The sequence below is a fragment of the Lolium rigidum genome, chromosome 1 (genome assembly GCF_022539505.1).
Source record: "Lolium rigidum isolate FL_2022 chromosome 1, APGP_CSIRO_Lrig_0.1, whole genome shotgun sequence".
NCBI classification, from domain to species: Eukaryota; Viridiplantae; Streptophyta; class Magnoliopsida; order Poales; family Poaceae; genus Lolium; species Lolium rigidum.
In genome coordinates, this window is record NC_061508.1 from 149,777,670 (window position 1) to 149,801,509 (window position 23,840).

General features: G+C 49.0%; 3 protein-coding genes across 3 annotated transcripts; 2 read left to right on the top strand and 1 right to left on the bottom strand.

Moving 5' to 3' along the window:
* Positions 1-2,172: 2,172 nt before the first annotated feature.
* On the top strand, positions 2,173-3,706 carry LOC124682566 (annexin D5-like). The gene is made up of 3 exons (XM_047217224.1): positions 2,173-2,791; positions 2,889-3,104; positions 3,204-3,706. Exons 1-3 carry the CDS (start codon positions 2,351-2,353, stop codon positions 3,498-3,500), a joined length of 954 nt encoding a protein of 317 aa, XP_047073180.1. The 5' UTR covers positions 2,173-2,350; the 3' UTR covers positions 3,501-3,706.
* Positions 3,707-13,985: 10,279 nt separating this feature from the next.
* Positions 13,986-15,468, top strand: LOC124683005 (annexin D5-like). Its single transcript, XM_047217594.1, has 5 exons — positions 13,986-14,228; positions 14,314-14,459; positions 14,550-14,768; positions 14,853-15,068; positions 15,156-15,468. The coding sequence occupies exons 1-5, from the start codon at positions 14,153-14,155 to the stop codon at positions 15,450-15,452; spliced, it is 954 nt and encodes a 317-aa protein (XP_047073550.1). The 5' UTR covers positions 13,986-14,152; the 3' UTR covers positions 15,453-15,468.
* Positions 15,469-17,301: 1,833 nt separating this feature from the next.
* Positions 17,302-21,313, bottom strand: LOC124683017. Its single transcript, XM_047217603.1, has 3 exons — positions 21,008-21,313; positions 18,923-19,160; positions 17,302-17,662 (listed from the first exon to the last, which is right to left on the bottom strand). Exons 1-3 carry the CDS (start codon positions 21,287-21,289, stop codon positions 17,523-17,525), a joined length of 660 nt encoding a protein of 219 aa, XP_047073559.1. The 5' UTR covers positions 21,290-21,313; the 3' UTR covers positions 17,302-17,522.
* Between the last annotated feature and the right edge of the window lie 2,527 nt (positions 21,314-23,840).

A 23,840-nucleotide genomic window follows, 5' to 3' on the forward strand; every position in this document is an offset into this window, starting at 1 on the left:
AGCCGGAGTGTTGAGTTCCGGAAGGCGCCGCCGGCGAATGTAACAGTGCTTGTTTTGCCTGAAGTTTGCTGGATCGGGTGGTATTCGGTCGTGCGCACCCATGTTTTTATTCTAGCCTTTTGGTTCTGGAGGGAGCGACGCGAAGCTCTGTTCTGTGTTGACATCAAGTGACATTTTGGTCCATGGTGAAATCAGAAGAAGAGAATATCATGAAGGCCGGATCGGAGGTCTAGCTAATGGAGATTTAAGTCCCCGCGCTGTTGAGGGACTTGCTTGGTGTTCCGGGCTTCGCAGCAGTGGTATGAAAGTGGGGCGGCAACACAGGTGAAGTTCAGAGTCCTACCTTTCAGGGAGAAAATCTAAGGTCTGGCCTTAACTGGTTGTGCCTGGCAATGATCTTGTTGGAGGCATTGTTTTGAGAGCGGCTTCAGGGTGAAAACCTAAGATATTTGATCGGGCGACGACGGCGCTGGTGCACTGTTTCCTTCTTGCCCGCTTTTGGAGAGTCTGTATTTCAGGTGTTGTCTTGGTGGTGGATGTATTGCTGTTGCTAGGCCTAGAATGTTGTAGCGGAACTGTTATTTCTTAGTTTTCTTTTTTTCTTTTTTGGCTGTGTGCATCCGTACTGCCATTAGGGTGTTGCGTTGTTTCAGAGACTGGGTGTAATTGGTATCTTCTGATATTAATATATTCCCTTTATCGAAAAATTTCCATGTTTCTTTTTTTCGTTTCCTACATTTTGTAAGTACCATGCATGTTTTTTGAAAGTACGTGTATCTCTTTCATATGCGTGAACATTTTTTTAAATTGCTTTTTTCTATTAATATTACTTGTAAGCATACGAAGAAAACACCACCGCTTAACTCCTATATACTATGAATATTTTTTATAGGGCCTTGAGGGACTGGTCCCTCAAGTCATTTCTAGGAGTGCAGCTTAGTCGAAATCCTAGCTGCCAGCCCTTCGGTCCTTCTCCCTCTCCCCTGCCCACCGTGCCATACCCAATTACCTAGAGGACACTCCAATGGCCAAAGCCCTTTCGGCAAACGGTGGCGACGGGCTCATCCCCTTATATTGTCGGCTGAGCATGGTGTTCGGGGGACCCAAAACCGTTTGATGATAGAATGGTTGCAACACCTATGTGGGTAGAACGGCGGCTGACCGTGGATCTATGCAGCTGGCAGCAACGATAGGTGCGACGACGGCAATTGGATTGACAATGGAGATGCCAACCGTGGCCATGCTGGTACCGTGTTTCCATTTGGAGAGGCAGGGCAATACAAATGGATCCATCGGCTTCTTTGTGTCGATCTAGCCTGCAGATTTTTGTGAAAATGATTTTTTATTTAAACATTTTTTTGAATTTGAATATTTCCAAATTTAAATTTTTTTGACTCCTAAACCCAAATATTGCCCAAATTACTGTAAGAGCCATGTCGGCCAAAATTGTAGTCCGACCTGAGTAGCTTTCAGACCAATTCTATAGTTCACTAGTTCTTCTTCTCGCAAAACATAAGTCTATTGGATGATGGCCGTGTGGACTGGACATCCAAACAACAAGTACTAAGCAGGAAAGCGGGGCCAGAAGGTAATATTATATACTCGCTCCGTCTACAAATAAGTGTACCTTACATGTCTTGAGTCAAACTCTAGTCACTTTGACTAAAAAAGTAGCAACATTTATGATACCAAATTAGTATGGCTAGACTCATCTTAACATGTAGTTTAATAATATAGTAGTTGCATGTCACATATGTTATTATTTTCGTGTAAAAATCTAGTTAACTTTGAAAATGTTTTACTTCCAAAAAATAAAAAAATATACACTTATTTACTTTTTTTTTTTGCGAATTTATACACTTATTTACTGACGGAGGGAGTAAAGTAAAAGATTGAATTCAGTGATGGATGTTTCTTCCCGTACCTCCCTTGTCATGCAGGTAGGAAAAACCTAGCCGCCGACCACGGGCGTGTTGGCTGGCGTGCCACATCACCCACCACTGATGCCACATTTTGATCTGTATGGCCCATCTGGTATGGGCCGAAAGGCGCGCGGCGCAAGGCGATTGATCCTCACTGGGTCGATGACGACGATGAGGAGGCATATTTCCCTTTGCCTTTCCGGTTGATTCGTGGTGAAGTGGTGGTGGTGGGGGTCGCCGGCCACGCGACCGCGTCGATCGGACGCGGTGTACCATCTGCCCACGGCGTTGGTTGATTCTCCGGGCGTTTCTTCTTCCTTTAAAACCCCCAGTACGCAACGGCAACGGCGCCAGACCACGCGGCCGGGGCAGAAATTAACCGCCAGCTGAGAGAAGAGAAATAAAAGGAAGCTCCGAGGTCGCGATCCATGGCGAGCCTGAGCGTGCCTCCGGTGCTCACGTCCCCGCGCAACGACGCCATCGCCCTCCACAGGGCCTTCAGAGGGTTCGGCTGCGACAGCACGACGGTGATCAGCATACTGGCGCACCGCGACTCCACGCAGCGCGCGCTCATCATGCAGGAGTACCGGGCGCTGTACCGGCAGGACCTCTACCACCGCCTGTCGACCGAGCTCACCGGGCACCACAAGAAGGCGATGCTGCTGTGGGTGCTGGACCCCGTGGGACGCGACGCCACCATTCTGAACCAGGCCCTCAACAGCGACATCACCGACCTGAGGGGCGCCACGGAGGTGATCTGCTCCAGGACGCCGTCGCAGCTGCAGGTCATGAAGCAGACCTACCGCGCGCTCTTCGGATGCTACCTCGAGCATGACATCACCGAGCGCACCTACGGCGATCATCAGAAGGTAGGTTTCCTCGGTTCTGCAAACTTTTCCTACTACTGTATTTCAATCTATAATTAATCTCAACCTTTTCCTTGATGTTCTTGACGCGTGCCTGCAGCTCTTGCTGGCGTACCTGGGAGTCCCACGCTACGAAGGCCCGCAGGTGGATCCTTCGGCCGCAGCGTACGACGCGAGGGAGCTCTACAGAGCCGGGGAGAGGAGGCTGGGCACCAACGAGCGGACCTTCATCCGCATCTTCAGCGAGCGCAGCTGGGCGCACATGGCGTCCGTCGCCGCCGCCTACCAGCACATGTTCACCCGCTCCCTGGAGAAGGTGAATTATATGTTCGGATGTTAAAGCTCTCGTACGTGTTCCTGCTTCCCTAAGCAGAATGAAAAATTCATCGTCTGTCTGTCTGTGTGTCTGTCGCAGGCTGTGAAGAGCGAGACGTCAGGAAACTTCGAGTTCGGGCTGCTCACCATCCTCAGGTGCGCCCAGAGCCCGGCGGGGTACTTCGCCAAGGTGCTGCACAAGGCCATGAAAGGGCTGGGCACCAGCGACACGGCGCTGATACGGGTGGTGGTGACAAGGACGGAGATCGACATGCAGTACATCAAGGCGGAGTACCACAAGAAGTACAAGAGGTCGCTGGCCGACGCCATCCACTCCGAGACCTCTGGCAACTACCGGACCTTCCTCCTCTCGCTCGTCGGCCGAGACCGTTATTAGAATCGCACCAGTATGGTGCCGTGGCTCGGCTGAGTGGCTAGGCTTCCGCCTTCCTGGTCCGCTATGGCCTATGGGTGATAGATGCGTGTGTTTGGAATGTTTGTGTACATTTTTAAAAAAAATCAGTGTTTCTGTACATTTTTTTTGAGGGGATGTTTGTGTACATATTTGTTTCCCCTTGGAATGACATATGGTGTTAAAAATAACTGTGGAAAAGGCATAAGGTCACCTATTATCTCTGAAACCCTTATGAGAACATCCTTACAAAAAAGAGATATAAAACACAAGTCCTTGGAAACTTCAGCACAATCTTTCTATTGCATCCCTCTACAACACGACATGAGCAAAACTCGATGCCGCCTCTAGGCCTCCAACGTAGCAAGGTTCGTGTTGAAAGAATGAAAAACTCAAATGCTTCTTGACGCAGCAGCCAAGAATTCGTCGATGTAGAACATAAAATGCTAGGTACCACGATCCTGAGAGATCTCCGTAGAAGCAACGGCCAGGGAGTCGTTGACATAGATCAGAAGATGTAGGTGACAACGATCGTGATATATCTCCGTCCAACGGAAGCTAGTGCCGAGTGGGCCGAAGATAATCCTAAATGCGTCCAGATAGAGATGGAGGACTGAAAACTCTTAAGTTCCCTGATAGAGACGTATCTGGCTAAGCTTCATCAGGCGGAGGCGGAACTAGAGTGGGCCGAAGTACCTTTATTCTCATCGTCGCCGATGCCCCTACACTACAGGTACGAAACTCGAGGATCCTACGGGGACTGAGCATCTAATCCGAAGTTCCCCACCGCCCAGCTAAATCGGTCAACGAAGGGCAGGGGAACCAACGATTTCGGTGCCAGCGGCTGAGGGGAGACATAACACCTCCTGATCGCCTTCACTGGAAACCCTATGAGAGAAACAAACCCTCCGTATGGCATATGCATGGTGTTAATTGGTTATATGTACCCGTGATGCTGATGTTCCATCGTCTATACATTTCCACACTAGTCAACACAATCATGTTGTTGAGGTATTATACAACGGTATATTTTGTTCGGAGGGGCCACACTTGGAGATTGGAATGGTAGCATACCGAAGATAGGCCCTGAACATACAAATCCGGTAAAAACCTTACTTCGTGTACTGTGTGTTTGCGCGCGCGCACGCACGTGCATGTGTGTGTTGGGGGGGGGGGGGAGTGTGCGCGTGTGTTTGTGCGTGTGTTTGCGTGCGTGTGTGTAGTGCATGGAGGTAGAAGATGATGGTAGTGTTGACTGCCAAAACCCACCGGCGGGCAGCGGCCTTGTCAACACCGTAGAGCCGGGAAGAGCCTAGAGCTGCGGCTGGCTGAGACCCCTCCGAGCGACGGCCCGCAATGCTCTTCTGGTCACACGCGGCGATGCGAAGTGCAAGGGCGTGCCACCTGACCTATACCTGGTCAGGAAGGTGATGGGGATGCCTCGCTTAGTTTCCTGCAGGGCATACATGTAAACGTTAAATACGAGCCTCGATCGGCTCTCAGGTTATCCGTGAATCGGCTCAAAGAGCCGATCCACCCATGATTCGTACGGGGTGCACGAATACTTGGTGGTCCTGCTTGATCAAGATGAAGCTAATGAGATCTACGACGATTTAGGGTTTTCACCGCATAATCGGATCATCCTACTCCAGGTTGGGCCTCGCGGCCACGCACGGTGCTCGTAAGCCGATCCTAAACAAGGCCTAAAAACCAACATGAAGTTGATCCTCGGAACATCCCGTTTAGGACTTGCGAACGCCACCCTACGTGCCACTGGATCCTCCCCCTTTGTAAGGCCTAACTATTGCGAGATATTAAACTAATCCTTGTAGAACAAGGAGCAATCGTAACGGATCAGATCTACTAAATAATGATCAAGCGGGGTGCCGCCCCACACCTGAGATAGGCGTGAGGGCGGCTAGATATGCAAGGGTTGCACTACGTAAGCATGCTTAAACGAAGAACAATGCTAACCCTAACACATCTAATGATAACTACGTTGCTCGCCATCAAAAGCGCTTCGATACGAGCAACGCATGAACAACGTGGGGCTTGTGCTGCCTAGATCGCAAGATGCGATCTAGGCAGCATGTCGCTTACCCGATAGAAACCCTCGAGACGAAGGAGTTGGCGATGCGCCGAGATTGGTTTGTTTTGGGGGTTGAACGTGAGTTGTTGTTTATTCCATAAACCCTAGGTACATATTTATAGTCCAGGGGACTTTCTAATGTGGGCGTGCACTAAACCGTGCACGAGTAAGATTCTATCTCTAAACTAAAATGCGATCTAATATGTTACAGATACACGGGCAATTAAGCCCAACTTGGTATAAAAGGCCGATTCATGTAATTCTCCACGTATATTTCCTTAAGCCCATCTTGACTGCGGCCCACCTCCGACTTGGTCAAATCTTGGTGATAACACATGCCCCCCTGGTTTTGGAATTGGTAATTCCAAAATCACTCTGCTTTCCTTCGTCGGGTCATGTCATGGCAGAGCAGAACCATTGCAGCATTTTTCGTCGGGTCATGTCATGGCAGAGCAGAACCATTGCTCCGCACAATTTGACCGTTGTCTTTGGGTACTGCCTCCTCGAAAACTGCTGTGGCATTGAATTTTTCACCGTAGCCCCCTTTTATTTAACCGCTCCGAGCGGTTCGCCATTTCACCATCCTCGCTCCGTTCCGGCCATCGGCACCAAAAAACCCCCAAACTCCCACAGCCATGTCTTCCTCTTCTTCTTCTTCCTCGTCGGTCTTCCACGACTCCTCCTCCGAGCTTTCCTACGGGTCCTCCTCCTCCCGCGAAACGCCACCGGACATCCGCGCCCCAGAAGCATGGGACCTGGAAGACCATGCCTCCTCTGTCTGGTCCGAAGACGACCAGTCCCTGACCAGCGGGGACGAAGACCTTCAGTTCCTCGCCGTCGGGGAACTGGAGTCGGAGAGCGAGGACGACCAGTTCCCCTGGGACGGCTGCCCCACCTCCGAAGAAGAGGAAGAGGAAGACGATGACGACGACGACGACTCCCTCGAGGGTTACCCGCCGGCGAAGCGCCTCCGCATGTGGTGGGACGACGACGGCGAGCGACGATGAAGACGAAGACGAAGCTCCCGTAGAAGGCTACGGGAGCAGCGACGAGGAACCCATCGGCAGCAGTGCCGATGAGAGTTCCGAGGGCGACGACGAAGGAAGCGACGGCCCGTAGATTAAGATCTACTAGTATAGGCCTAGCAATAGTAGATTGGTCAATAGACCCTTCTTTTGTTCTCCCTTCCCGAGCAATCGGCTCTTTCTTTGTAAGAAATCCCCTTATCAATGAAGAAAATCCCTCAACTAATTTCGCTCCCTTGTCGATTGTCGAATGGAGTTGTCGTACAGGGAGCCGATGGCAAAATATCGGCTCATCTTGCTGTCTGAGGCCAAACTGTTGTATAAACTTATTTCGCTAAAGTCGATATCAGCGTATCGGCTCTGTTCTCTGAAGTCGATGCCCGTGCATCGGCTGTACTTGCATACTGTTAATCTCCATACGTTTTCTCAAGTCGATGCCTGTGCATCGGCTCTAATATATATATATATATATTTTTTTTTTTTTACTGGCCGATTCTGAAATCGGCCCCCACATCTTACTGTCCATCATCCCACATGCTTGGGAAATATTTCTTGAGGTGTTGACCATTAACAGCCACGGGGAACTTTTCGCCGCTCAATTCCTCCAGCATGTACGCATTACCCTTCAAGGCCTGGACCACTTTGTATGGGCCGTGCCAATTAGGAGACCATTTGCCATATGCCTTATCCCTGGTTCCCAATGGCAACACAGCTTCCCACACAAGATCACCAACTTGGAACTCCTTTGGCCTAACCTTTTTGTTGTAAGCACGAGCCACCCCGGCTTTGTTCTCCTTAATCTTCTCCAACGACCAAAGCCTGAGTTCCGTTGCGTCCTCAATAGTGTCGCTCATCAAAGCTGCATACTCTTCAGTCGTCGGATCATTCCGAAACGTGACGCGTCTTGATCCAGCCGTAATTTCCCAAGGCAATACGGCCTCCCGTCCATAGACAAGCTGGTACGGCGAGGTCTTTATAGCTCCATGGCACGACATGCGGTAGGCCCATAACGCTTCGATAGCTTATCGTGCCAATCCCGAGGGTTCTCGTCAATTTTCCTCTTGATCAGCTTGATCGGGCTTTGATTGGACGCCTCGGCCTGTCCGTTAGCTTGAGCATAGTATGGGGATGATCGGATCGGTTTAATCCCTACGTCATCACGAGAACTTCCTGAATTCTTTAGAAGTGAAGACCGAACCTCCATCGGTCGTAATAGTCTGGGGGATTCCAAACCTATGAATGACGTGTTCTTTCACAAACTTGATCACGTCTTCTGATGTCACCTTCTTCATAGGGACGGCCTCCACCCACTTGGTGAAGTAATCTGTGATGACCAAAATCCATTCATGTTTTTTACCTGATGCCGGATGGATTTTGCCGATCATATCCATGCCCCACCCCCGAAACGGCCAAGGCTTGATGATGGGGTTCATCGCTGATGCTGGCACCATCTGAATTTTTCCAAACATCTGACATGCTTGGCACCCCCGTAATAATTGAAGCAATCTTCAAGCATAGTGGGCCAATAAAACCCTGATCGCCTGATCAACCACTTCATCTTATGAGCCGACTGATGTGTTCCACAGGCGCCTTCATGCACCTCATGTAAGAGCCGATTGGACTCAGTCGGTCCTAGGCACTTGAGTAGCAACCCTTCTAATGTCCTGTAGAACATATCGTCTCCTATAAGGACATACTTCATGGCTCGTATCTCACCCGTTTAGGTGCCCCCGAGCCGAATCTTTCAAATAATCGAAGATCTCGGCTCTCCAATCATTCTCGTTCCGAGAATTGTATCCGAACTTCCGCTCCGTCGGCTATATCTATGTAGCTCCGACGCCATTTGTGCGAGATTGTTGGCATCGGTATTCCGGGACCTTGGGATCCAATTGAAGTTGATGTACCGGAACCGTGTCATCAACTCACGGCATTCCGCCCAATATGGGAACAACGATTCACTTTCGCAATTATATTCCTCCGTGAGCTGGTTAATCACCAACTTTGAGTCTCCGAAGAGCTCTACAGCTTCAGCTCCAGCTTCCAATAACAATTCCATTCCTGTACGTATTGCCTCATATTCTGCTACGTTGTTGGTGCAAGGGGTAGATAATCCGATGGAGAAGGAGTATTCTGCCCCCCGAGGCGATACGAGCAGGATGCCGATGCCGCAACCATCGTCACAAACCGATCCATCGAAGAACATAGCCCATGCACGAATGGATAGTGCTGCTATATTGGTGCTGATCCGTTCAGCGATGAGATCGGCTAACGCTAGCCCTTGACCGCCTTCGCAGGCTGGTACCGGAGGTCAAATTCCGACGAGCGCAAGCATCCATTTACCGAGTCGGCCTTTCAAAACAGGGGCCGACAACATGTGTTTGACGACGTCTGATTTACGGATGACGATGATCTCTCGCCGTCGGAAGGATGTGATGAAGCTTGGTGCAGGTGAAGAATAAGCAAAGGCAAAGTTTCTCGACCTCGGTGGTATCTTGTCTCCGCGTCCAGCATCCTTCTCGCCGAGGTAGAAAACGACTCTTTCAACGCCATCGTAAAGTTGCACCACCACTGAAGCGATGGACGTATCGGCTACTGACAGGTAGATGTAGAATGGCTCTGTCTTGCTGGGGCGGAACTAGCACAGGCGGCGTTGTTAGATATCGCTTAATTTCATCAAACGCCTGTTGCTGTTCTGCCCCCCAGTGAAACTCGTCGTCGGACTTGGTCTTCACCGGCGCCATGAACGGCTCGATTCGTCCTGACAAATTAGAGATGAACCGCCGGACGAAATTGATCTTGCCGATGAGGCGTTGAAGCTCTTTTTTCGTGGTCGGCGGCTGCATGGTACGCACCGCCTCCTGACTTTTCAGGCCGATCTCAATTCCCCGTTCATGAACCGAGAAAACCTAGGAATTGACCAGCCGTCACGCCAAAGGCACACTTCTTCGGATTCATTCTCAGCCCGAATTTCCGAGTCCGTTCTAGGACGTGCCGTAGATCGTCCAAGTGCCCCTCCATGGATACCGATTTGACCACCACGTCGTCGATATAGATCTCCACCAACTTGCCGATCAGATCATGAAATATATAATTCATGGCTCGCTGGTACGTTGCACCAGCATTCTTCAACCCAAAGGTCATGACCACGTACTCGAACAAGCCTACTGCCCCTGGTACCCTGAATGCGGTCTTGTGTATGTCTTCCGGAGCCATGAAAATCTGATTATAACCGGCGTTGCCATCCATGAAGCTCAACACCTTGTGGCCGAGCGGCGGCGTTTATTAATGTTTCCGCAACGGGCATCGGATATTCGTCCTTTGGGGTAGCTCGTTAAGATCTCGGAAATCGATGGCCACGCGCCATCGGCCGTCCTTCTTCTCCACCGGAACTATACCGGAGATCCACTCAGCATACCTGCATGGCCCGATGAATCCGGCGGCCAACATTTTCTCAATCTCCTTCTTGACTTCTTCCGAATCTCGGCCCTCATCCGACGTGCTCGTTGTTGGAACGGCCGAAATCCTTTCTTCAGGGGGAGGCGATGCTCAATGATGCTCCTGTCCAAACCAGGCATCTCTGTGTAATCCCATGCAAAGCAATCCGGGTATTCCTTCAACAGGGCTATCATCCGTCCCCTGAGCTGCGGATCTAACTTCTTGCTGATAAAAGTAGGTCGAGGTTTATCCCCAGGACCGATGTCAACTTCCTCTAGCTCATCGGCTGATGTGAACCCGTACCCCGCCTTCCCGTCTCCCGTGAGGTCGACGCCGTATACTGGGAGAGCGGGCGATACGGATACAGCGGGCCGATTACTAGCATCGGCTTCTACCTTGATCATCACCAGGATGTTTTGGCGGTGTCGGGGCCGATCACACGGAGCAGCCTCTTCCTTGTCTTTGCCACGAGAGCAGTTGCCCTTGTCTTTATCTTCATCAAGGGGGTGCCCCAGTTCTATCATGTTGATGTTGAACGAATGTCCTGGTTGGCACCTCACGGGGTGAGTACCGTTAATCCTGTTAACGGCACGCGCCGGTGAATTATGCGCTCCTGGTGTCGCCGATGTGCGCGACAACGGCAGATGGGGCTGGAGTGGCACTTTTCCTTGGTAGGTTTTGAGGGCTGGCTCTAACAAAGAGTGCTGATTCTTCATGACCTCCCTGATCATCCGAACGGCGACATGCTCCAAAGTGTTCACCAGGCTCTCGGAATGGAGACGCAACGAGTGAGCCACCATGCCACCAATCTCATGGCGTACGGCCCTGGTACATTCTTCTGATGGGACAGATAGGTCCACTTCATCGAGTGCGCCTTCCGGTGAGAACTCCTTTCGCCTGACGCCATGCGAACGGGTTTTGCGATACGAGCCGATGAGGTCGGCTTCGAGGGTAGCCTTGATCTCGTTGTATTGCTTCTTGAGGTCGTCAGGCAGATCCTCGTAGGTGACTGGCGTGCCGTCCGCCATCTCAGATGTAGATGGCGATGTGGTTGATGTAGATCTTTGTCCCACCGGGCGTGCCAGAATGTGTTGACTGCCAAAACCCACCGGCAGGCAGCGGCCTTGTCAACACCGTAGAGCTGGGAAGAGCCTAGAGCTGCGGCTGGCTGAGACCCCTCCGAGCGACGGCCCGCAATGCTCTTCTGGTCACACGCGGCGATGCGAAGTGCAAGGGCGTGCCACCCGACCTATACCTGGTCGGGAAGGTGATGGGGATGCCTCGCTTAGTTTCTCGCGGGGCATACATGTAAACGTTAAATACGAGCCTCGATCGGCTCTCGAGGTTATCCTGTGAATCGGCTCAAAGAGCCGATCCACCCATGATTCGTACGGGGTGCACGAATACTTGGTGGTCCTGCTTGATCAAGATGAAGCTAATGAGATCTACGACGATTTAGGGTTTTCACCGCATAATCGGATCATCCTACTCCAGGTTGGGCCTCGCGGCCACGCACGGTGCTCGTAAGCCGATCCTAAACAAGGCCTAAAAACCAACATGAAGTTGATCCTCGGAACATCCCGTTTAGGACTTGCGAACGCCACCCTACGTGCCACTGGATCCTCCCCCTTTGTAAGGCCTAACTATTGCGAGATATTAAACTAATCCTTGTAGAACAAGGAGCAATCGTAACGGATCAGATCTACTAAATAATGATCAAGCGGGGTGCCGCCCCCACACCTGAGATAGGCGTGAGGGCGGCTAGATATGCAAGGGTTGCACTACGTAAGCATGCTTAAACGAAGAACAATGCTAACCCTAACACATCTAATGATAACTACGTTGCTCGCCATCAAAAGCGCTTCAGTACGAGCAACGCATGAACAACGTGGGGCTTGTGCTGCCTAGATCGCAAGATGCGATCTAGGCAGCATGTCGCTTACCTGATAGAAACCCTCGAGACGAAGGAGTTGGCGATGCGCCGAGATTGGTTTGTTTTGGGGGTTGAACGTGAGTTGTTGTTTATTCCATAAACCCTAGGTACATATTTATAGTCCAGGGGACTTTCTAATGTGGGCGTGCACTAAACCGTGCACGAGTAAGATTCTATCTCTAAACTAAAATGCGATCTAATATGTTACAGATACACGGGCAATTAAGCCCAACTTGGTATAAAAGGCCGATTCATGTAATTCTCCACGTATATTTCCTTAAGCCCATCTTGACTGCGGCCCACCTCCGACTTGGTCAAATCTTGGTGATAACAGGTAGTACAATGTGCCAAAGGGTCTACAAGGGTCTAACGGGATACTAGTTCCAATTTGAGTCGGTTACATGAGAATTCGGGAGGATCATAGATCAGAGATCTTCCATGTCTTGTACTCCAAGGCGATCTGGCTCGGGCTGCCATCTAGGATCTGAGCCGATGGTATTTGCTCCTTCGTGGAACTAGGCATTCTAGTGTTGACCTTGCTGGTCCCACTCAAGACTCATATGCTCGACAATAGCCCCCCACCCCCTCCCTAGTCCTTCGAGATCGAAGCCAAGGAAATTTCCTTATTCTGTTCAGGCTTGAAGGTTTTATGTCGAATCACTCATACGAATGAAACCTGTCGTCAAAGTAGAGTTCGTGAAGGACTCATGTACCAAACAATGCTTGTGCCAGTTTGATCGACAAAAATCCGTCCTTTCAAATTGGGCAGGAGAAAAGTCCACGGCCATTTAGTCGGTGACTGACTGGATGATCCTTTGATGGATCGACTGGAATTCTAGTGAGCATTCCCGAATTGTTCCTCTGAGGAGGCATAGATGACCCCACAGTTGTCCGTCTTCTATTGATTGGCCATATTTTTATAACGGAACGCCCGTGGCAAACTAGACTCGGTTCACTGAGGAGGGCAGAGGTCACTTAGCAAATATTCTATCGGTTCTCGACTAGCCGATGAAGTTAGAGATGATTCATGAGCAATCTTAAGTTAATTTTATGAGGAGTTCAAAGATCGCGTAAGGTCATTCGTCCATTTATTGACTAGCATGTATGTGCCAAACGCTTTGCGAGCAACTCTAGGGTGTGCATCGTTTGTTGGTGTGGTGTGTGCCTCGGCGGTGTGTATCGCTTGTTGGTGCGCCCAAGCCCTAGGGTGGCCCAACAACATGGGTTGGACCGTTGCCATGGTTTGCAGCCTCCGTGTGGTTTTCTGATGATGGGATTCTCCCCTTCGTTATTGACATATTCCTAAGGCATTGATATTTCTTCTCATGCATTCACCTTCCATGCATGCAAGCTTGTTCCAACAGTTGCGGTGCCCCCATTGATGTTATGAGTCTTCTTCCCTTTGCCTTTCCTGTTGGCGCTGCCGGCGTTGGTGTAGTGTGCCTCCACGGTGTGCATCGTTTCGGGGGTGAGCCCGAGCTCTAGGGTGGGCTCTGGCCTGGCAACTTTGCCCGCCCAGCAAGCATTCCTCCTTATTTGCGACGTTTCGTTGTCAAGGGAAAGTTGCTCAAAGTAGTATAGGTATGATCATTTTAAGATGTCCTCAACGACACATTGTATTGATTTATTCGGTTAGGTCTATTAATTTAAAATTGGGTTTTATAGCCTTTTATCAAACGATTTTGCTAGCTACAATCGAATCCTACATCATTAGATTTGTTTTGTCATTCGAGCAGTTTATTTGCAAGATGGGTAGCAGCATATCATTTTTAGTTGCAAGTTGCGCCGCAGCTAAATTTTTTCAGTTGCAAGTAAAATTGCAACTAGAAAAATATCTCTTCCAAACCGTCAGATTTGTTTTTTTTACTCATGCTAATGGTGATGAGTTGCACACAATTCAATCGGAGGCATATTTCTGTGTCTTTCCCGCGATAGTGGGGATCTCCGGCCACACGCGCCCGCGTCGATCAGACGCAGTATACCATCTGCTCACGGCTCACGGCGTTGGTCGATTCTCCGGGCATTTCTTTCTCCCCTTAAAATGCCCCCGTACGCAGCACCAGCAAGAGTCAAAATCATAATATAGCTCACCGAACGGCAGAATTATCCTATACAAACTGAGAAGTACTAGAAGAAAAAGGCGAGGTTGTGCTCCATGGCGAGCCTGAGCGTGCCTCCGGTGCTGACGTCCCCGCGTAACGACGCCATTGCCCTCCACAGGGCATTCAAAGGTAATTACACAAACAGATTGAAGCCGTGGTGAAGCTTGGCACCCAAATCATGAATGTTTCCTTTCTTCCTGTGAATGTGTTGCAGGGTTTGGTTGTGACACCACGACGGTAACCAACATACTCGCTCACCGCGACTGCACCCACCGCGCGCTCATCATGCAGGAGTACCGGGCGCTGTACCGCCAGGATCTGTACCACCGCCTGTCGACCGAGCTCACCGGAAACCTCAAGGCATGCGTGCAAAATACCATATGCTGATAGTTCTGTGTCTTGAAACTTAGGTAGAATGACGATGATAACTCGACTCTGCTTGCCCTGCAGAAGGCGATGCTGCTTTGGATCCTGGATCCCGCGGGCCGCGACGCGACCATAGTGAACCAGGCCCTCAACGGGGAGATCACCGACCTGAGGGCCGCCACGGAGGCGATCTGCTCCAGGACGCCATCGCAGCTGCAGATCATGAAGCAGACCTACCGCGCCAAGTTCGGTTGCTACCTCGAGCATGACATCACAGAACGCACCTTCGGCGATCACCAGAAGGTCCTCCTTCGTTTATCGGTTCTGCTAGTGCATTTGAACCTATAATCAATGTCAGCTCTTCCCCACTGTTCTTGATGCCTGCAGCTTTTGCTTGCGTACGTGGGTATCCCGCGCTACGAGGGCCCGGAGGTCGATCCTTCGGCGGCAGCGTCCGACGCGAGGGAGTTGCACAGAGCTGGGGAGAAGAGGCTGGGCACCGACGAGCGGACCTTCATCCGCATCTTCAGCGAGCGCAGCTGGGCGCACATGGCGTCCGTCGCCGCTGCCTACCAGCATATGTTCGCCCAGTCCCTGGAGAAGGTACTCTCATAATCAATCTTACCTTCCCTAAGCAAAATCAAATCACGCCTAAGAAGAGATCGTCGTCGTTTCGTTTGTGTGTCGCAGGCTGTGAAGAGCGAGACGTCAGGGAACTTCGAGTTCGGGCTGCTGACCATCCTCAGGTGCGCCCAGAGCCCGGCGGGGTACTTCGCCAAGGTGCTGCACAAGGCCATGAAGGGGCTGGGCACCAGCGACACGGCGCTGATACGAGTGGTGGTGACCAGGACGGAGATCGACATGCAGTACATCAAGGCGGAGTACCACAAGAAGTACAAGCGGTCGCTGGCCGATGCCGTCCACGCCGAGACGTCGGGCAACTACCGGACCTTCCTCCTCTCGCTCGTCGGCCGCGACCGTTGCTAGAACCTCCTCAATTGTCACATCTGTGCTTCCTAAACTTTTCTCTTTTTCGATAAAGAGAATATATTAATATCAAAGAATATCAACATTTAGAAGCCCACTTCCTTGGTTGCTGAAAAACCATGCAACGCAAGTAATTTTCCACACACTGATTCACACGCACGTTCTGTCTGGCCATCTGATTGTGGGTGATAGGCAGAGCTAAACCTCAATTTCACTTGCAGTGCTTTGAAGAAGGCCTGCCACATGTTACTTGTGAATATCCAGTTTCTATCAGATACTATTGACTTTGGCAATCCATTCCACTGAAAAACATTATCCATGAAAGCATGAGAGACTGATTGTACTGTATAAGGGTGAGCAAGGGGAATGAAATGAGAATATTTAGTGAACCACCAACAATATGACTTCTTTGCCCCATGATTTGGGAAGAACCTCAAAGAAATCCAGGGAGATATCCTGCAACAACGCAATGCCCTAAAATATTACGGATGCACACAACCAAAGAAAAAAAAGAAGAAAAAAAACTAAGAAATAAAAGCCTCGCTACATTATCCCAACCTTAGCAACAGTAATACAACCACCACCAAGACAAGACCTGAAATTCGGACTCTTCAAAAGCGACGCCTCCAAGAAGGGAATAGTGCACTAGCGCGTTGTCGCCCGATCAAAGATCTTAGGTTTTCACCTTGAAGATAGTCTCCGCTCTCAAAATAATGCCTTCAACAAGGATATTGCCAGACACAACCAGTTAAGCCCAGTCATTGGGTTTCACCCTGAAAGGTAAGACTCCGAACTTCACATGTGCTGCCGCCCCCACTTTCATACCACTGCTGCGAAGTCCGAAACACCAAGCAAGCCCCTCAACAGCGCAAAGACTTGAACCAGCATTAGCTAGTCCTCCAATCCGGCCTTCATGATATTCTCTTCTTCTGACTTCACCATGGATCAGTTGTCACTTGGTGTCAACACAGAAAAGAGCTTCGCGCCGCTCCCTCAAGATCAAACGGTCGGAATAAAAGTATGGATGCACATGACCGAATACCACCGATGCAACAAACTCCAGGCAATAAAATCACTGTTACACTCACCGGCGACGCCTTCCGAAACTCAACACTCCGGCTAGATCATGAAGGCCAGGCCTCCGGAAGATCTTCATCTTCACCCAAGAGAGGCCCTAGGACCGCCGCCTTTATTCAGGTCGGGCCCCCACGCCAGCGACCATCCCAGGCTGGCCATGGTTGCCGCCGGAGACTCCAAGCAGATCGCGTAGTCCGGAGACACCGCACACGCCTGGGCACCACCGCAGCCGAACGCTAGCCCTCCACTATCAGCCGCCGAGAGGCGAGGAGAAGGGGACCTAGGGTTTCCCCCGCAGCCCGCCCCCACCCCTCCCTCCATCGCCGGCAAGGCACACCACCACCACGTCGTCCGTTATGCCACCGCCGAGCCGAGGCCAGGCGCCGCCATCGAGGCCCCCGACGATAGGGCCGCGCCCTGGCCCGAGGAAGGCGTCCCGCGCCCGACCCCCACGCGAGAGGGAACGATGCAATCCCCGCCGCCGCCGGACCATGCCCCCTGGCGGTGGCGAGGGAGGGGAGGAGTGGGGAGGGAGTGCACTGCTTCCAAAACTGGTTCCTGCGATCAATGTGATTGGAATGTTGTATACATACATGTTTCTTATGGTCATTTTCGCACACGAAAAGTTGCCATTAGTTACTGTCTCTCGGAATGGCCTAATGCTGTGAATGTGACCCCTCGGCTGGCAATCTCAGTCATCTTCTATGCTACTAGCAATCTCAATCATGACTTACATGTATATTTTATAGCACACCATCACATCTTATTCCATACTCAACGGCCAACATCGGCTATCTCACTGTCCAGAAGATCACATAATATCCCACAGCTTCGCTTATTGGACCAATATACAGGAAACGGTCGCATGTACCCTACCCTTGAAGAGCTATACTACGCAAGCCTTAATTCACAAAAGGGCATAGCTTCAGGAAATACATAAACACAGCGGCTCGGCCTGGATGCAACTACAGCATGCGGCAGCAAATGGCCATCTCATTCTGCGGGCTTCTCTCTCACATGCCGAGAAGCTGAGTATGATTGCATAGCCGAAGTTGTCATGCCGATAGAGTGCTTGGTAAGGTCCATGCTCTTCCTTGCAGCAAACCATATCGTCCAAAAGAATCCAATCCAACCTGCATCAAGTTTCACCACGTTAGCACATGTCAAATTACCCAAAATAAATTATTACTATTATTATTCCTATGGAATCAATCGACACAGTTGGTCTACGTTCCTTCTCAAGATATGAAGCATCACTTTTCAAGATATGGAGCATCCATCCTCAAAAAAAAAAAGATATGGAGCATCAATATCTGCACAATTTTCCAACTATTTCGCTACCAACATCACTATTTTTGCTAAAGTAGTACCCTTTCTTGAACCACTTTATTCCCCCTTATCTCAGTCCACCCGTCTTTATGCGTATATTTGGTCTATTCACCAGAAAAATGTGCGGAATGGTGCCCCGATGAATGGTGACTAGCAATCCAGCTAGAAAAGGAAAATAACTTGACAGCATATTGGCCAACCGCATCTCAGACTTTCATAAAGTTCCGTGGAGATGCTGATTTTAAGACCTAAAACTTGTAAATCACTCTCAAGTTTTAAGGATTAATTATGATGCCTCTACCAAGAAAATACGAGTCAAAGAACACACCAGTCTGTACAACGATTCGCCAAAATTTAAACAACATAATAAAAAAACCTTCTTGCTATCTCTATTCTAAGTTACCTTCCAAAGTACATGGAGTAAACTAAGTGAATCCATTATCATAAATTACTGTTACAAGATGATGCAGCTGATGCATAACATCCAGTTCATTTTAGTTCCACAAATACAGGTTAAGGCAAATGATTCTACTGCAAGCAAAGGCAAGCAAATAGGCAAATAAACCATTATGAAATCAAGATAGCCCAGACTCAAAGAGAAATAATTGTTTTTCTATGTGTTAAGCTACATTAGCAGTTGGGACAGTAGCCACTTATTTACGGGAAGAATACTTATCACCTAAACATCCCTCATATATGATTAAATCACTAAAGATACAGGATACCTCCAGATACTTAGCTCACTGGCTTTGCCATGACAAGATCGTTGAAAACATCGCAAGCAAGTATATACAGAAAAGGACCAGCCTGGTGAAAGGGAGATTCACTGGTCCTATGCATACCCTTCAGAATGGTCATGCACCAGGTGGCTATTCGAAGGAAAACTAGTATGGCTGTAAGGACTGTAGGAATAATTTGCAGGATAGCATAAGAAAAGTCACTCAATTTGCTAACTAACTAATGACTTTTATGGCTCTAAAAGTTTCATACCAATATAAAAGCATTGAAACATTAAGTAAATTAATTTAATTTAGGGTAAACAAAGAGACAGGGAGATGGTGTACCAGTAGCAATCATGACTGCAACAATTGCCGAGATAACCGTGGCCGAAATGACGAATATAGCAACTGATACTGCTCCGACATACACTGCAACTAAGCAAGCAAAGAATAGAGCCAAGAATCCTCCAGCAGCCGCCAAGGACATAAGGACTGAAACAACGATGGCATTAGCGGTTGCAACCAGCAGGAAGGACATGAAGACCAGCAGGCCAGTCAGTGCTATCAGCGTAATCGTTCCAACCTGTAACGGATAAAATGAAGCTAATTAATTCACTGTGCAACTTAATTTTTTTATTCCGACCATCAATGCTAGAAAAAAAGATGACATTTGTCGTCAATTCAACAAACAAATAGTACATGCTATAACTAAAAGCATTCCTACATCCAACACTGATGCAAGTCGCACATCATAGAGATACATAATCCACCATGTATTTTCACTTAGAACATGTAGAGCATATCAGCCCATCATTTTTTTGCGAAATTTCCACGGATCTATCAATAATCATCAACAGTACAACAAAAAACCTGAAAAGTAATAGAAAATACAAATAGGTACTCAGACACTAGCACGAGCCGAAGGCACGCCGCCGTCCTCGCCCCTCCATCACCGGAGCCGAGCAAAGCTTGTCGTAGTAAAGCTTGTGGTAAAGTTGTCGTGCTAAGGCCCCAAAGGACCAGCACACCACAGCATCAACCATCGCCAATGTTGACGACTGTAGATCAGAAGATACTGGCATGAAACCACACCAACCAACACGAAAACCGATCGGATCCCGGAAGGTCCGCCAGATACATCCTTTAACTCAGGAAATCATGTAAACAATTTTTTTCGAGAATAATCATGTAAACACTGTGACCCTAAGTACAGATACAAAAACTTAAACATGACAATGAATCGAGTCCCTAATAATGCATCCAACATGTCTCAATTTTTCACATGAGTGTATCCTAGCTTGTATGACATTTGTAAGACCACCATTATATCAGTTGCTATGGTGTTAAACAATGGTTGGCACAAGAACTCCGATCGGGAACACTTCGAGGCTTGCAAGTACACTCCGATTGGGAACACTTCACCTGCTCCAACTTTTAAAGGTTCAGGGTGAGTTCTGCACATAAAGCTTCAAAATTTCAGGTATTTAGTTCCCACATAAATTCTTGTGGAGTGTATCTACAATCAGATCCTTTCTTTGATTAGAAAGACCATACTAACTGATGAAATTCTGACAACAGGATGATGGGAAGGGGAAATTATCGCATTTCTGTGATGGAATCAAGGTGATGGGACATTTGTTTATTTTTACTATACAGTAGCTAAATTCGTTTGAAGGGGGATTTTTGTTGGCATGCTAATTTCTTTTTTGGCAACTCTAGATCATTTTTCTTGCCACTGTTGGTCAACTCATTGGAAAGCAAAAGTTCAACAAATTATTTTTTTTCTTTCGAGAAAACGCAAAAAGCCTTTGCGTTTCATTTCATTGAAAAGAAGGAGAAGAACATTGTTTTAGCGGTTACAACCCACAGAAGGGGGTAGCACACAAAGAAAACTTGGGCTAGTGAAATATCTGGAAGGTCAAACTTGGGTAGTACCAAACAAACCGACAATATGGTACATTGTAGTTAGGGGTTTTACCTGTAATCAGGCTGTTCTTTTCCCCAACATCAGGCCTGGAGGCAAGTTATCATCTTAGTCGTGCCAGCTACCACGATGCTGCAAGCTGTTGTCAATTGTTTTGTCTGTCCCGATGTTCTGAAAGCGACTATTTATGGTGTGTGATAATGGAAATCGGAGTTTTTTCTCCTATTGCTAAACAACTAGCATTCATCGTGTACTGCATTGCAGTTTTCAATTATTATTGGACTATTATTACAATCTTATTAGTTACTTACTAACAAAGAAAATAAATCCCCACTAAAAAGGAAACACAAATGTAGAACAAGCAAATTAGTACTCTACTATGGACGCATCTACACGGCCAGTGATGCGCAATACTAATAAAATTCGCGTTCGCATAAAGAAACACTAGAAATGAGTAATATTTGGTGAACCAATTGCCGAATTGACGGATCGGGGAACTGGCTCACCGAGATGACGAGGATAGCGCGGAGGCCGCTGCCCTGCTTGGTCCAGGCGAGCAGGTCGCGCGCCGAGTTCTTGGAGGCCTCCCGCAGGCGCGGCGCGCTCTCGCAGGACGCCGTCCGGAGGCGGCGCAGCAGCGGGTCCCCGTCGGCGCCGGGCGACCAGACGCCGTCGACGAAGCTGCGGAGCACCCCGGGGAGCGTGTCCTCGCCGGAGACGTCCACCGCGCGGCCGTCGGAGACCTCGCCGTTGGCCATCTTGGTGGCCGACTCGCCGGATTCGGCCATGCCCAGGGTTGAGTGGGGAGTCAATGGAACTCGTCGATCGGGCGAGGGGAAACGGAATGGGGGATAGGGGACGATGTTCTACGAGTAAAGACAGGTTGGTTGACACGTGTCCCTGTTGGACATCAGTGTCTTCCACGTAGGTGATACACGTGTGTCACCTGTCGGCCGTTGCCTCGTCACTGCAGCCTTGTGAGGCGAGCGGTACACGTGCACGTGGGTGCAGGACAGCCCAGCCACTTGTAGTCTTGTGTAACGTCACTTTCGTCGTTTTAATCCGGGCTGTTTGGGTTCGCTTGAGTCACCCTGTCGGCACGGTCACCGTTTCAATTTCAGTATACATTTATTGAAAATTTCACATCTGGCAACATGATCACACTAGTCGTCTTTGTATTAATGACAACATCGTTTTCCACTACTCCATATCGAACATAATGTTTTGATCCAAACGTCTTAGAGCATCTTTACCAAGGTTCCAAATAAGTGTCAGCAGGTGCATCGACAATGCTATATTGGATGCGCCGTCACCCGCTTTTTAATTTGGGGAGAGGTTACACACATCGACGATCCTGATAAGAATAAAAAAAATACAAAATAAACTCTGAAATTCATTCAAATTTAAGATTATTCACAAAAGTTTGAATGAAATTTGAACTAGACTGGACTAACAATAAACCCTAATATGCTTGTCGTCGCTTAGCGCATGTGACGGGTCTGCCTCGTCGTTGTTCTTTCCCTTTGCCACCGGTAGACGCGCTCGCCTCTCCTTTCTTTGCTTCGCGCATCTAGCGATGCAACATGGCCGTCGGCGACACCGGAGCTTGCTGGCGGTGATCCCCCTCAGCACCGCCTACCACTGGCGAGACTCCTCGTTATGGGTGAGCCTCGCTTGCTCGCGGGTGGCCACCTCAGCCTGACGCTGAGCGCTGAGCTCAAACATCCTCTGCAGCTTGGTCGCCATGAGGATGTGACCTACCTCCTCCATGGCCGCCTGCTGGTGCGAGATCTCGACGGCGTGCTCGAATGGGCTTCGTTGATATATTCCAACTCTTACGCCTTTAGTCTCTGAAAGTGTTGCGTGCTAAAGGAGGCCAAGATTCTGGCCTGCTTCGGGTCACCGTGGAACGGCTGCTCCTTTCCCCACTGCGTCGCCTCCTCCGCCGCCTCGGCATCTGCATCTTCTATGAGCGCCAAGTTCCACTCGTCGAACTAGGAGTCGTCGAAGTTGAAGTCCGACAGCTTGAAGTTGGCGCCGGGCTATGGCGGGACCACATGCTTTGGTTGCGGTGGTTGAGGCGCCTAATGAAGGAGATATGCCCTAGAGGCAATAATAAAGTGGTTATTATTTATATCTTTATGTTTATGATAAATGTTTATATATCATGCTATAATTGTATTAACCGAAACATTAGTACATGTGTGATATGTAGACAACAAGAAGTCCCTAGTATGCCTCTTAAACTAGCTTGTTGATTAATGGATGATTAGTTTCATAATCATGAACATTGGATGTTATTAATAACAAGGTTATATCATTATATGAATGATGTAATGGACACACCCAATTAAGCGTAGCATAAGATCTCGTCATTAAGTTATTTGCTATAAGCTTTCGATACATAGTTACCTAGTCCTTATGACCATGAGATCATGTAAATCACTTATACCGGAAAGGTACTTTGATTACATCAAACGCCACTTGCGTAAATGGGTGGTTATAAAGGTGGGATTAAGTATCCGGAAAGTATGAGTTGAGGCATATGGATCAACAGTGGGATTTGTCCATCCCGATGACGGATAGATATACTCGGGCCCTCTCGGTGGAATGTCGTCTAATGTCTTGCAAGCATATGAATAAGTTCATAAGAGACCACATACCACGGTACGAGTAAAGAGTACTTGTCGGAGACGAGGTTGAACAAGGTATAGAGTGATACCGATGATCAAACCTCGGACAAGTAAAATATCGCGTGACAAAGGGAATTGGTATCGTATGTGAATGGTTCATTCGATCACCGAAGTCATCGTTGAATATGTGGGAGCCATTATGGATCTCCAGTATCCCGCTATTGGTTATTGGTCGGAGTGAGTACTCAACCATGTCCGCATAGTTCACGAACCGTAGGGTGACACACTTAAAGTTGGATGTTGAAATGGTAGAACTTGAATATGGAATGGAGTTCGAATATTTGTTCGGAGTCCCGGATGAGATCCCGGACATCACGAGGAGTTCCGGAATGGTCCGGAGAATAAGATTCATATATAGGAAGTCATATTGCAAGTTTGGAAATGATCCGGTGCATTTATGGCAGGTTCTAGAAGGTTCTAGAAAAGTCCGGAAGAATGGCACTTTGGAAAGTGGAGTCCCGAAGAGACTCCACTTGCATGACCAGCCAACCCTAAAGGGGAGGAGTCCAAGGTGGACTCCCCTAGGGTGGCCGGCCAACCCACCTCAAGGAAAGGTGGGAGTCCCACCTTGGGTAGGACTCCCTCCTTGAGTAGGTTTCCCACATATGGGAGGTTTTAGTGTTGGGGTCTTATTCGAAGACTTGGA